The sequence below is a fragment of the Bombina bombina genome, chromosome 6 (assembly GCF_027579735.1).
Source record: "Bombina bombina isolate aBomBom1 chromosome 6, aBomBom1.pri, whole genome shotgun sequence".
Classification (NCBI taxonomy): Eukaryota; Metazoa; Chordata; class Amphibia; order Anura; family Bombinatoridae; genus Bombina; species Bombina bombina.
Window position 1 is genome coordinate 958,563,219 of NC_069504.1, and position 15,206 is coordinate 958,578,424.

Sequence of the window (15,206 nt, forward strand, 5' to 3'; positions counted from 1 at the left end):
TACTCAGTAGCACCCATGGAAATAACAAGAGATTACGGGTTAGTGGAAATGCAAATATGCACTCAAATCATAATCTAGCTCAAAGTATATACATGTATCACAGGTATTATTATTATTATTATCATCGCCAACAGATTCCACAGCGCTATAAACAAAGGCAGAGTATAACAAAACATTTATAGGGATCAAACGGGTAGAGGGCCCTGCCAAGAGTCGCACTGTTATAGTCAGCTCTTAAGAAGGTGATCTACAAACAGCTGGACTCTTAGGCTTACATGCTAAGGGGGTTCAGGGGATAGCAATGGAGGAAAGGAACTGGTATAAAAAAAAGGTTAGTGTAGGTTGTATGCATCCTTGAACCGTAGAGTCTTTAGGGAGCACTTGAAGCTTTCAAAACTAGGGGAGAGTCTTGTGGAGCGAGGCAGAGAGTTCCACAAGATAGGAGCCAGTCTGGAGAAGTCCTGTAAACAGGAGTGTGAGGAGGTAACAAGAGAGGAGGAGAGTAGGAGGTCATGAGCAGAGTGAAGGGAAGGGGAGGGAGAGAAGGTCTGAGATATAAGGGGGAGCTGTGCAGTTGAGGGCTTTGTATGTCAGAGTGAGAATTTTGTGTTTAATCCTAGAGGCAAGAGGAAGCCAGTAAAGGGATTGGCAGAGAGGTGCAGCAGATGAAGAGTGACATGTAAGGAAGATGAGCCTGGCAGAGACATTCATTATGGATTGTAAAGGAGCTAGGCGGCAGCTGGGGAGACCAGAGAGGACAGAGTTGCAGTAATCGAGGCGGGAAACGATCAGAGAGTGGATTAAAATCTTAGTTGTGTCTTGTGTAAGAAAATGTCTAATTTTAGAGATGTTTCTAAGGTGGAAGCAGCAGGCTTTAACCAAGGACAGAATGTGAGGAGTTAAAGAAAGATTTGAGTCAAATGTGACCCCAAGACATTGGGCATGCGGGGTAGGGGTAATGATGGAGTTCTCAACAGTTATAGAGAGATTGGAGGTGGAGATTTTGGAAAAAGGGGGGAAAATAAGGAGCTCAGTTTTTAGAGATTTAGCTTGAGGTAGTGAGAGGACATCCAGGAAGAAATGTGAGAAAGACAGTTAGTGACACGGGTTAGCAAGGAAGGAGATAGGTCTGGTGCAGAGAAGTAGATTCGGGTGTCGGAATACAAATGATATTGGAAATCGTGGGACTTAATTAGGGAATCTAATGGTGATGTGTAGATTAAGAAGAGAAGGGGACTGAGGACAGAGCCTTGCAGTGCCCCAACAGAAAGTGGTAACAGGGCAGAGGAGGACCCAGAGAAGGCTACACTAAAGGTACGGTTTGACAGGTAGGAAGGGAACCATGAGTGGGCTGTGTCACAAATGCCAAAGGATTGGAGGGTTTGGAGCAAAAGAGGGTGGTCAACAGTATCAGAGACTGTGGACAGATCAAGGAGTATAAGCAAAGAGAAGTGGCCTTTTGATTTTGCTGTAAGTAGGTCGTTGGTAACCTTAACGATTGCTGTCTCTGTGGAGTGATGGGGACTAAATCCAGATTGCCGTGGGTCAAGGAGGGAGTTTAATGTAAGGAAATGGGGTAGATGTGCATATACTAGTTTTTCGAGAAGCTTTGAGGCCAGAGGGAGGAGGGAAATAGGGCAGTAGTTGGATGGGGAGTTTGGATCAAGGGAAGGTATTTTGAGGATAGGTGTGACCAGTGCATGTTTCAGAGATGAGGGAAATATACCGGTGCTGAGGGAGAGGTTGAAAATGTGTGCTGGTGTAGGGTTAAGGGTAGAAGAGAGGGAGGGGAGTAGCTGTGAGGGAATAGGGTCAAGGTTCCAGGTAGTGAGGTGAGAGCGCAGTATAAGTGCAGAAACTTCTTCCTCAGTAACAGGGGAGAAAGAGCTAAGTTGATGGCTATGTGGATTGTGGTTGATAGCGAGCATTTGAGGGGGTGAGAGAATGGAAGTGTGTTGAGAGGTGATTTTGTTTCTGATGGAGTCACTTTTGTTATTAAAGTGGCTGGCAAAGTCTTGAGCTGACAGAGAAGTTGTATTAGCAGGTGGGGGAGGGCAGAGAAGAGTATTGAAAGTATTGAAAGTGGAGAACAGACGTTTTGGGTTTGACGAAAGAGTAGAGATAAGAGTAGAGAAGTCATTTTGCTTAAAGAGATTGAGGGCAGAATAGTAGAAGTTCAAGATGAATTTGTAATGAAGAAAATCAGCTGAACTAAGAGATTTTCTCCAGCGCTGCTCAGCAGTACGAGAACATCTGCATAGGTACCTTGTCAGAGAAGTATGCCAGGGCTAAGGATGAGTGTGTGATTTCCAAGCTATGGTAAGTGGGGCCAGATTGTTAAGGACGGATGTAAGGGTGGAATTATTGTGGCAGATAGATTGGTCAGGGCAGGAAAAGGAGGAGAAGGATGAGAGGAGAGGTTCGAGGGAATTAGCAAGCTGTTGCTGATCTAATGACATAATGCTTCTGTAAAGTTTGGTGTGAGGAGTAGAAGGAGGAAGAGTTGTAGGGATGGATGATATGTTGCAAGTGAGGAGATGGTGGTCAGAAAGAGGAAAAGGTGAGTTTGTTTTGTTTGAAATAGTGCATCGATAGCTAAAGATCAGGCCAAGGGAGTGACCGTCTTTGTGAGTGGAAGAATCAGTCCATTGTGACAAACCGAAGGAGGAAGTGAGTTGCAGAAGTTGTTTTGCAGAGGAGGCAGTGGGATTGTCAAGAGGGATGTTGAAGTCACCAAGAATGAGGAGAGGGGTGTCTAAGGAAAAGAAATAAGGTAGTCAGACAGCCAAGTGATCTAGAAATTGAGTTGATGATCCAGGGGGTCGGTATATGACTGCAACACGTATAGAGAGGGGAGAGAATAAGCAAATCATGTGGGTTTTCGATTGAGGAAAATGTGAAGGAAGAGATGGGTTGTATGTGTTGAAAGGTGCAATGAAAGGAAAGTAAAATACCTACACCACGTCCTTGTCTATTACCAGACCTAGGAATGTGGCTGAAGTGGAGACCCTCATGTGACAGAGCAGCAGTGAATGCTGTGTCTAGGGGATAGAGCCAGGTATCTGTTAGGGACAGAAGGTTGAGGGAGCGGGAGATAAAGAGGTCATGTTTAGAAGTGAGCTTGTTGCAAACAGAGCGAGAGTTCCAGAGTGCACAAATGAAAGGGGTAATGGTTTTAGATGCAAGAGGAATGTGAGTAAGGTTGCCAGAGTTTTGTTTTCTGATTCTTTGGAATGGTACACATGGATGTGCACAGCTAGGAAGTTGTTGGGGACAAGGAATAGGGGAGATATCACTAGCAGTTAGTAAAAGCTAGAGGGAGAGCTACATGAGATGAGATACAGATTTGCAGTAATGAGTCTGTTTTTGAGATGGTAAAGTTTATGAGTACAATAGTAAGGTGAGTTTAAAAGAGATGGTACCCCTGACATTACAAAAAATTAAGTTCATATAACAGCAGGCAGTAGATGAGATTTTGCAGAACTTAGACATTAGCAACAAATATATGAGGCTAAAGTTTGTTTGAGATCTAGCCATTGGGATGATAATACACACCCATGTTAAATATTAGGGTGGATGTGAATAATGGACAAACTGGTAAAGTGGATCTAAATCCCTGGCAGGTGGAAATCATTAACAGAATAACCAGTAGGACACAGTATATGGGTAGTAACCAGCAGAACACAGTAAGCAGGTACTATCTAGCAGGAAACAATTAACACAATGACCTCCAGGACAGAGTATGATTGTAAAGGCCAGTCAGATACTATAAGCAGATAATGGCTAGCAGGATATAGCATAATATGCTCAGCAGGAACAATATGCAGGAAAGCCAGCAAATTGATATGCAGACCAAGGAGCAGAGGTAGCTAGCAACCAAGCATTTAACATATTCTCTGTTGTTCCTCAATAGTACCACAATGATTGGTATAGCTTTACAACAAAAGGAAAGGCATGCACTTGCCTCTAGAAGGAGCATGACATTGTGTGACAGCTAAGCATTTTGGGATGAGAAAGAGAAAATGTAAAGTATGGCATCTATCAGGGAGTTGTAACATACACCCACCTAAAAGCCTAATGTTTGCGTGTACCCAGGCTTATCAGGATATCATCAAGGAAAAGCTTGGCCATGCTCAAGGGCATGTAGATCTGTGGCTGCTCTCAACACCTTGTCTCAAATCCATGCCTTCCTTGTTAAAAACATCTTAGGAAACTTTATCTAGTAGCACAGTATCAAAGAAAGACAGCAACTGTACATGACTTTAGCAAATCTGTGTTTTGTGAGAACTGCTTTAAAGGAAACATACATTTACAGGCAGAAACAAATGATCTCAACTGATATCTTTCATTGGCGTTTTTGGAAGCAGAATCTAGAACCCTGCAGCTTCACTAGAACTTGAAAGATCTTCAGGACTTGCCACAGAGGACTGTGGCCTATTAATCTATCCTTGAAGCTGAGTGAGCCAACCTCAGGCCAATGGTGTCTCTCCAGAAATCTATTGAAGAAATATTTGAAGCAGATCACCAAAGAGTTCATTAACAGAGTAGCCAAAGCTTAGCAGACAATTAGGAACAGGTTTAAATGAAAACAATAAAATAAAGTGTATACATGTAACACACGTGCCTCAAACAAACATACAGATTAAAATAAGTTTAGAGAATTGCAGGCTTTAGATAAGGCTAGTTTAGGAACAGAACTGAGGAAATGGCAAGACGTACACGAGGTCAGAGTTTTATAGAGATCGAGCTATTTTGGGGATAAATGTGCAAAATCAATTCCAGTTAACATTGAAAACATATCTGGCTAATAGACAAATTGCTTCTGTAGAAATAATTCACTGGCAAACTGGAATTATTAGCAGAATATACTACACAGGTGATAACCAATAGCAGCCAGTATGCAAGGGATATCCGGCAGGACAACATAAGCAGAGAATAAACAGTGGGACACTATATTCAGGTAACTACCAGATATAAAGTTGCAACTGATAGGCACAAAATATAAAAATATGCAATCCAAAGTTAACAAGTCTTACATTTTATTTGCCTGTTTTTAATCCATAGAGAATAATGCAGGATTGCTCCATACTGAGCTCCAGCTCTTTCAATGTATAATACCCCTTTGGATTCTGCAAGAGAACACACAGACCTGGCAGATAGTAGAAGCCAATGCCACAGAAGTTTTATTGCATCTAGCCAAGGAAGTTGTCACCATACTGTAAGAGTGGCTTAGATTATGAGGGGAGGAGCACAAAATTGGGATTTTGTGAGCACGATATTTGCCCTCCATTCAGTAATACCAGGGCATGCAAATTTGCACTGCTATTACAAGTTAGGTGCAATGCGAACGTGACCTTGCAAGAGCACGCTTCCATAGGCTCAAATAAGAGCCTCGTTCTGTTGCCATCAGACACGGCAGAGAACCCAGCGCAATGCAGGGGGTAAGAGTAAGAGTTGGGCAGCAAATTAAAAATATATATGAATATATACATATATATTTATGTGTTTGTATGTGTATTTACACATACTAACATATAAATATATATGTATATAAAAATATACATATCTATTTAAAATAAAAACACAGTTCCAATTGACCGCAATTTAAAGGCACTTTTCAGTGCATTTTTTTCCTAACACCCCACATCCTGTCACTTTAACTCCCAATAACTGCTTTGTGCAGTTTTTTTTTTAATAAAGATACTCATATTTTTTATTTCAAGAAAGGAACTATACACTAGACATGTGCATGGCGAAAAAATCGGTTCGGTTCGGATCGATTCGGATTTGTTCGAATTTCGCTTCGGAGCTATTCGAATTCGGAAAATTTTGAATCGATTCGGTTCGGATTTGTTTCGGATTGATTCGGATTCGAATAAATTCGGTTCGGATTTGTTTCGGATTCATTCGGATTCAAATATATTCGGCTGGATTCGGTTCGATTCGGTTCGGTTCGGAAATTCGGAATTTCGGTAAGTGTTAGGTGGGATTAGACTAGTATTATGTACTGTACATTAGGTGTAACCCATAGCAGAGTGATATAACCTAATATACTGTACAATACTAGTGTAATCCATGGCCATCCGAATCTACCAAATAAATCCGAATAAATCCGAATAAATCCGAAGTTATTCGGATTTATTCGGTAGATTCGGCACTATTTTAATTCGGAGATTCGGTTCGATCCGAATCTCCGAATTTTCGGAATTTTCCGAATTTCCGAATCGAACCGAACTGAATCGCACATGTCTACTATACACTTTATTTTGAGGGCAATTGGGACATATTTTTTTTAATTAACCAGAGGTCTGAACGTTTTTGTGTTACTTAAATAACTTAGGATCATACTTTGAATATTTCTGTGTATCTTTTACAAATTACATTGCACTTTGTATTTTCTCAATTGTAAACTGACTGTTTTAGAAAGTGAGTGGAAGGGACAGGGTATATCTGAAGCTCTCTCAAAAGTCTTGTGAATTTTTCTTAGCATTTTAAACAAGCTGTATGCAGGTGAAATTTGCTCAAAATTCACAATACACATTTTAACTAACAGAAAAGTAATGTATACTAAAATATAGACAAAAGCAAGTTAAATTATAATGAAAACATATGAGTTTAATTTGAAATTGATGCAAACTGAGCCTTTAAATCAGCCCCAGTGGTTCTCCATTTACCTTCTCTCTCCTACGTGAAATTTTGTATCCCAGAGATCTTCAATGCTTTCTATTGAAGACATCTCTTATCTCTCTGGGATTTCCAGGTTCCTCCCCTTTTCTTTTCTTTTTTCTTTATTTGTAATCAACAGAGGGCACATTAGTACATAAATGGAAAAAGAAAGCAAAAATAGTACATCAACAGCATAATAACAACATAGAGTTAATAACATAATCATATCAAAGCATATTGTGCACCTGGGACTCAAATTCAGCTAAATCAAAATCTATATAATTAAATTGTCAGGATATCTGTGAGTGTTATTAAACAATATATATATATATATATATATATATATATATATATATATATATATATATATATATAATTTATACATGATAAGACCATAGGGTTCATTATATATGAAACTGGTTGCATCAATTTTATTTACTATACATTACAGTTCTCTCTGCCAAATGAATTTGGCTGGGTAAAACAACCCCCTTTTCCTGATTAACAGAACATCTGAGAACAAAGGAATTGCTTTCAAAGTTTTCCTGCCTAAGGTGTGAAGCTAAAGTTCCTATCAGATCACAAGCCAGAATGTCCCAATTACCCATTTCATAGTAAGCCTGGGTAAAGAATTTTTTCCTTATCTAAAAAAAACAGTTGCTCCGTTTTCAAGAATAAGGGAATATACAGGCTTGCTCAGAGGATACAGCTGTCCTCATCCAAGTGTTAAATTACCCCTGCTGTGTTGGATACACATCTGCACAGAGCCAAGCAGAAACACATATTGTATTGTAACTGAAATTCATTTTTAAAAAAACAAACGTGTAATTTTCAATCTTGTATAATAGTGTATATGTCCATGGATCTGAGAAATACATTTCAGGATTGTAATAAAATTAAAGAATAACATATTTTTCAGGCATCTAATAAGTACATATATAATTGGCGTTTTAAATAATATCATATGTTTTATACACTCAGCAAGAGATATACAGATATGAAATATTTATATAGATAGTAATAAATATGAAACCACATCTGATTACTGATCTCAAGGCATGTATGTGATATTAAGATGATAACTGAGATATTAATTAGATCCATGCTAAAAGTATTAAAATCCCTTTAAAGGACCAGTCAACACATTAGATTTGCATAATCAACAAATGCAAGATAACAAGACAATGCAATAGCTCTTAGTCTGAACTTCAAATGAGTAGTAGATTTTTTTATGACAAATTTCAAAGTTATGTATATTTCCACTCCCCTTGTACCATGTGATAGCAATCAGCCAATCACAAATGCATATACGTATAGTCTGTGAATTCTTGCACATGCTCAGTAGGATCTGGTGACTCAAAAATTGTAAATATAAAAGACTGTGCATATTTTTTTTAATGGAAGTAAATTGGAAAGTTGTTTAAAATTACATGATGTATCTGAATCGTGAACATTTAATTTAACCTGAGTGTCCCTTTAAATACCCATATATTTTAAATGTATAAGAATTACTTTGTATTATGAGAAATGTATCATATCTAGTCTTGAAATGCTCAGGATGAGTGGTACAGTAGGACGGGGTCCAATACACATGGGACATGTGACTTATTAATACTAGAAAATATAATACATTGTAAAAATATATATGAATCTATATTAAACTGTAGCAGCATTGATGGTAAAACTGCATTTCTGGTTGTCTGCTGCCACCTATAGATCAGAGATGGTATTGCAGCCAAAAGATAAATGGCTACTCAGGGAGGCATCTCCCAAATAACCAAGAGATGTTCAGCTCAAGGGGCCTATCACAAGTCAAGCTTCCATGGGGTGTTTCCAATTTCACCAATGCTTAGAATAAAAAGGGGTGGGGTATATCAGGCGATATAACCCCAAGCAAGAGAAAAAAAGGTCTTTTGCTGCTGAATTTTGACTGACAAACTATTGCCTTGGAAGCCAGTCTCTCTAAAGCAAATCTGGGCCTAATTTTTATCCATCTTGCAAAAATACCTTTTTTTAATTTATGAGGTGAAATTGGACTTATTGGAGACTCTGGAAGCTGAAACATTAATTTGGTTATTCGGGGTAAAGTATACGCGATAAATAAATATATATATATTTTATATATATATATATATATATATATATATATATATATATATATAATATTTTAATCAAAGGTATTTGGTAACTATAACTAGATTGCAGTTAGTAATTTTAAAAGGGCACCATTAGTATGTTAAGCTCATGTTTATAGTCCTGTGTAGTTTAACTAGTCATATTTAGTGCTATTAATTTATAATTGCAGCTACATAGATATATTTTAGAATTTGCCTTATTGTAGAGAAAAATAATTTATTTGCTAGACAGGGTTTTACACTCCAGATTTATAAGTCAGTCATTATAGTGAACTCTTTCAGAACTGTACATAAACTGGTTATTGTGATAAAATCCCTGGTAGTTATTAATTTAGCATAGTAAATTGGTAATCCATATTGGACACTGAACTAGAATTATTGGTTAAAAACAGAAGATTCTAATATTTTATTGTGGTATTTTAATGCAATTATTGTGAATAAGGTAAATTGTAAAGGTATATTTTTATGATCTTTGTATAGAATATTATAACAGCATAAGTGGTATCACTTGATTCATATTCTGGTTTCTATAAATATAATTCAATGTGTTTATAACTTTAACTTATCTTAAAAAATTAGGAATAAATATTGATTTTAATTGTTTTGTATATGCATTTTTTTATTTTATTTTTTTTTTAAACAATTTTTATTGAAGTCATAAACAAATACAGCATAAAGGGTATGCCCCAAAACATTTACAGAAAAGTGCATATACAGTATTGATAGATGAATATTGCAAAAAAACAAAGAGAAAAAATATGTAGAAAGGGCATTATGTATCCATATATCTCAAGTGCTATTATTAGGTTTGGGCAATCTATAGTGAGACTTCAGTTTTACAATAGAGGTAATGAAAAGAAAACAAAAATGGTCCTCTCTGTGCCATATAGAAAGTAAATTGGATTATCTTTTCAGGTAAAATTGGGCCAGGGGGGAGTTAGCTTAATAGCTCTATGGGGGGGGAATGCAGTGGGCAAGAGCCGCTCGAAATAGAGTAGGGGGGGGAGGGGATGGAGGGCGGAGCCAGTTAGTATGTCAGGTTTGTAATTACTATTGGGTCTCAAAGATTTCAAATACACTACTAGTAAAGTAAAGTTATCCTCTATTAACACCATGAGTATTTGAGCTAGGGTAAGTCACAAAGAGGTTAAAAATTTCACAGTCACAGCCTCGGAACTCGCTAAGGACCCATTGAGTTCACAGTACTGTTCGTCAGTTTAATAGAGAAAATCGATAATTGTGTCCCCCGTGTAAGTAGATTCAGCGTATGGCTGTTGAGAGACACCTCTTAAGACCTGCTCATGTTTTTGGCTTAAGTAGGGAAAATATGGTTTCTAGCAAAGAGCCACTAACTAGGAGACTCAACAGTATTTAGAGAGTATAGCCACCAAAATCACTCATAACAGGAGTCTTGAATATAGAGAATATAAACTCCATGGTGATGCTGTCTCTCAAGAACTACTGCATTAGTTCAAGCTCTTTGTGCTAAAATAAGGGCGTCTATACTCAGTTATATTACTATGGATATTATGAAGAGCTAAATATCTAGATGGGGTAAAATAAACCACGGACATACTAGTGGAATGTAGTGTACATGTGCCATGCGAGCTATCTATCTAGAAGAAGTAATATGAAACCCAAAAGTACTAGTGCAATGTGATATACATGTGCCATGAGAGCTAACTATCCAGAAGAGGTAATATGAAACCCAGAAAATACTAGAGCAGTGTGACATACCTGTGCCATGAGAGTTAAGTATCTAGAAGAGGAGATGTAAAACAGAAACATACTAGTGCGGCATAACATACATGTGCTATAAGAGCTAAATATCTAGAGGAGGTAATATATAACGCAGACATGCTAGCGCAGTGTAATATACACCTACCATGGGAGCTAAGTGTCTAGAGGAGGTAATATAAACTTACTAGTGCAGTGTAACAGTTATCTAGAGGCAATAATATACAACACGACCATACTAGCATAATATGATATACATGTGTCATAAGAGCCAGTCATCTGGAGGGAATAATACAAAACCTAGACATTCTAGCAAAGAGTTATATACATGCGCCATGAGGGCTAAATATCTAACGGAGGTAATATACAACATAAACATACAAGCGCAGTGTAATATACATGTGTCATGATAGCTAAATATCTAGCGGAGATAATACAAAACACAATCATTCTAATGAAGTGTAATAAGCATGCGCCATGAGAGACAAATATCTAGAGGAGGTAACATACAACACAAACACACTAGCAGTGTAATATACATGTGCCATGATAGCTAAGTATCTAGAGGAGATAATATAAAACATGAACATACTTGCATAGTATCATAGACATGTGCCATGAGAGCTAAATATCTAGAGAAGGTAATGTAAAACATAGTTATGCACGTTGTTATCTCACTAACTAAGGTATTTTGACTGCAGTAGTAAAACAAGGTGGTATAAGTTATTAGGCTTAAACAAGCTGGCTACATGAGTATTCCTCAGCTGGAGGAGATGAAGACTTGAACAGGATACTTGAGGTTAACTAGACATTGCAAACCTCTGCGCTACTATGTGCAGAAATTCAGATTCTCATAGTTGGGTCGGTACTGTAGGTTGTTTATAAGTGAATAGGGCTCTAGGGTATACGTGAATCACTGCCTACAACCCAACAGAATAATGGTACAAAATATTAGCTAACACATTTGAAGAAAGCAAATTATTCTAATAACCTGATTTAGGGTAAAAGAGAAATATAGGAAGTTAACACTGTGACAGGATGGAACTATCCCTAAACTGATTAGTAAATATGCTTCTGCCCATAGCTATGGAGTAATTGTACAGTAATTGCAATACTCTAGTTTTGGGACTATCTCAGTATGCGTTAAGCCAGGAGGGTATTCTCTAAACAATACCATACTTATGGGATGATGTGTCGTCTCTAATAGTACCTGGCAGGAAAGATTTAAATTTAGGATAAGCTTGGGATACTTTAGCAGATTTGTGGGCATGTGGACACCTGGGGTCAATAATATATAGGTGAACATAGTATAAATATAAATATAATCTTGCCCAAACACCAACTTTTAGAGGCAGAAAGGTATATAATACTTTTAAATAACAGTAATAACCACAAAAACATTCAATCCCAATAGGTAAGACTTTAAAAAGAAAACTAATAAGCAATAAGCACCCTGTCTAAACACCAGCTGAGGTGTCAAAAATTCTGATTAGAGATACACCATATACACCCCTGAAACATATATGATGGTATAGTAGTAACACATTACAATTGTAGGGGTCAGACTGAGACATGCACAGAAACTTAAGTCCCTGGGAGCCAGAGGGAAGATCCCTGTGGGGGTGGAAGTGTCCTTTCTAGCCAATTAAGTCTTATTCAAACAAATGTGAAGTGCCTATGCTTATGCGGGAACTGAGGCCAAGGATCCGACATCTTTAAGGGCTGCTTTTGTTTGTGAGTACCAATCACGCAAAAGGCGGGACAGGATTTGTAAGAAATCTCCCCGGATCCCATGACGACCTCCCTGGGGCGGACACGTTCAGGTGACAAGACTTAGCCCTCTTCAAGAAATTGTCCGCAACTAAAATCTGGGGACATAAACTACCTGTCAAGATAGGTCCCTCCCTCTGGGTAGTAGCCCCAGCAGCCTTCTGGTAAATGGCGCACCAACTGTTAATAAAGTAAGCAGGAGTACATGCTGCAGGGTCCCCATTGTTATACTTGCTGTTCAGTGTCCTCTGTAGAATGGAGCATCCCAAGCGCTGTGTGCTCTGCTCAATGCCTGGCTCCAACACCATACTTGATAGAGCCCTGTTAGGTACCGGAGGCCTCCCGGACAGGTCAGACTGCACAACACTGAGAGGCGTATGGGCCATGAGCTGTAGAGTGGAAGCTCGAGTCGGGTAGTACTGCTGCAGTTGCGACCATCCTGATCTTGTTATATCATTTTGCTCCAGCTCTGTGCAAGTAAGAGAAGGCTGTAAGGTGCTGTTCCGTATAGCTATATCTGACTTGTCCACCTTCACTGGTTCTCGGGACGGATCTGCTGACTGTTGTTGCGGATCTACCTCATACTGATCGGTTTCCTCGGCAACTTCTCTTGTCAGGGCTTTAATCTGTAGCGGGGCTACAGCAGTTCTCAGCTCTGCAACAAGGGCTTGCCGATGGCAGTCCAGAGAGCGCATTAGATCCCTTAGTGTAGCAAGAACCAGCTTCTCCATTAGCAGACTGAAAGGATAGTGTGTGCAGACTAGAGGCTGTCTCTCTGTTACCGGAGATCGTGTGTAGGCATCCGCAGTATGGCGGTTTACTCCCCGTCATGGTCTCAATGAGACAGTAGGCCCTTGTGTAAGATTATGTCAATTCTGTTGTCTCTTAGTCCCAGAACCTGCAATCTGTGATCTGGTATATGTTAAATGCCAAAAATAAAGATATATAAATTCTTAATGTGCCAGAAACTGATAATTTGATGATCAACTGTTGGGAGCTCTAAGTCGGCACATCTTGCTACTTTGGCTGTTGGCTCCGCCCCCCTTGTATATGCATTTTAATTGGGGGTTATTTTAAAGAATAAATATTAAATAAATTGTACTATAACCCAGCCATATACTGACATATTGTCTGGAGGTACCGCGAGACGATTATTAAATTTATCACATTGATATAATATATTTGTAGTAAATAGAAATTATAAAAAAAAATATTATTAAAATAATTTTTTTGAAACATTTATAAAAAAAATATAATTTTTCATATTTCAAAATTAATATTAATATTTTTGAAAATATATATATTTTTTCTCTTGTTGGTCAAAATTGTATTAGCATTTTAATTTAACTAAATACTAATCCAATATAATAATGTCTGTTACTAGAAGTGAATCAATTAATTCTATACATAGTGTTGAAATATGTTTCCCAAGATTACCCCTCACTCAGGGCGATGTCCTTAAGATGGACATTATAGGCTACATTAAAAAGAAATTTAATATTGCGGGTGAATTAAATGATTATATGGATATGCTTGCAATTAAGGCTAAAAATATTGCTATTGATGATGGAAGGTGGAATGAAAAAAGTGAATTATTCCAAGAATTATTAAAAATGAATCAATGCAAAAATCTCAAAAAATGGGATGAACTAATACTAAAGTCTTTGCCCCTTGTAATATTCATTATTGACAAAATGTCTTCACTTCTTATAGAAAAGGAATTGCAAATACAGGGGCTAGATGATGGTATTCGCTCATCACGCAAGTGCGAAGAGAATTTAAATATAGCCGAAAATAAAATTGATGAGTTTGCCCAAAACATGGCCACCTTACAAAAATATAACCAGAGTTTAGTAGCTCAGATTGAAGATTTGCATAAGCAGCTCGCCCAAAGCCAAAGAAAGTTAAGTGGTTTTTAAAAGGCCGTATCATCATAATGAAAACCCCTCTATTAGCAATGAGGATAATGCAGATAATTCCAACTCCCTTAAGGAATACATCAGAAATGAACTGCAAACATTTTGGGAAGAATTTAAACAAAGGACCCCTATTGGGTCAGAAATACATTTCCCAAATAGACATTCACCTCATGTTATAAATTCAGGGAACTGCTATACCTCATATGAGGAGGGGGAGGGCATCTCTAGTAGTGAGTCAGAGGGTGGAGCTAGCTACCCAAATAGCCCACATAGTACTAATGTACGTAGGGGGGTCTCCCCATAGTAAATATAGGACAGATAGGGGGCACTCCAGCCCCAAAAATAAGGTCCCTAGGAAAGCCCAAGATACGTCTAATAAGGTATATGACACCCCTAAAATAATTACTTTCTTAAAGGGTGCAGTACCTAAATTTTACAAAAACGGAACCACTTCTATAATTGACCACTTAGAGAACTATGAAAATGCTTTATCCATAATGAATGTTACTAGTGAGCAGTCAAACATTGAATTTCTGCCATGGGTATTTGAGGGTAAACATCCCAAATTATTTGCTTCACTCAAGGATATGAATATTCATTCCTGGAGTGAAACGAAAAATCAGTGCAAAAAGGAATTTGGGAAATATCGCATTAAAACCGCAGTGAAAATAGCTGTATATGGTTTAAAATGTGGTACAGTATGGCTGAGGACTACCCCATATTTGAAATCTCAGAATTTGTAAATTCTGGGGGTTAAAAGGGAACCAAAACCCAGTCCCAAAATTGTGACAGAAACTAGGGTGTCACCTAGCCCCCTCAATTTGGAGTCTAACAAGAAAACCTATGCGCAGGTGGCCCGAGAAAACAGGCCATCCCCACAAAGTTTTAACTCTGCCCCTCCCCCAACACGGGCTGAGGCGCAGAGAGAAAATACTCAAAATGGGGGGCATACCCAGGTAAATAATTATACCCAAAGAGA

At 38.1% G+C, this 15,206-nt stretch overlaps 1 protein-coding gene across 1 annotated transcript in view; it reads left to right on the plus strand.

Annotated features, from left to right (window-relative positions):
• The window catches only part of LOC128664817 (uncharacterized), a 165,130-nt gene that overhangs the window by 4,942 nt on the left and 144,982 nt on the right, over nucleotides 1-15,206 (plus strand). The window contains 1 exon segment of the mRNA XM_053719620.1: nucleotides 3,572-3,686. Within this exon segment, the coding sequence (XP_053575595.1) occupies nucleotides 3,572-3,686 (115 nt within the window).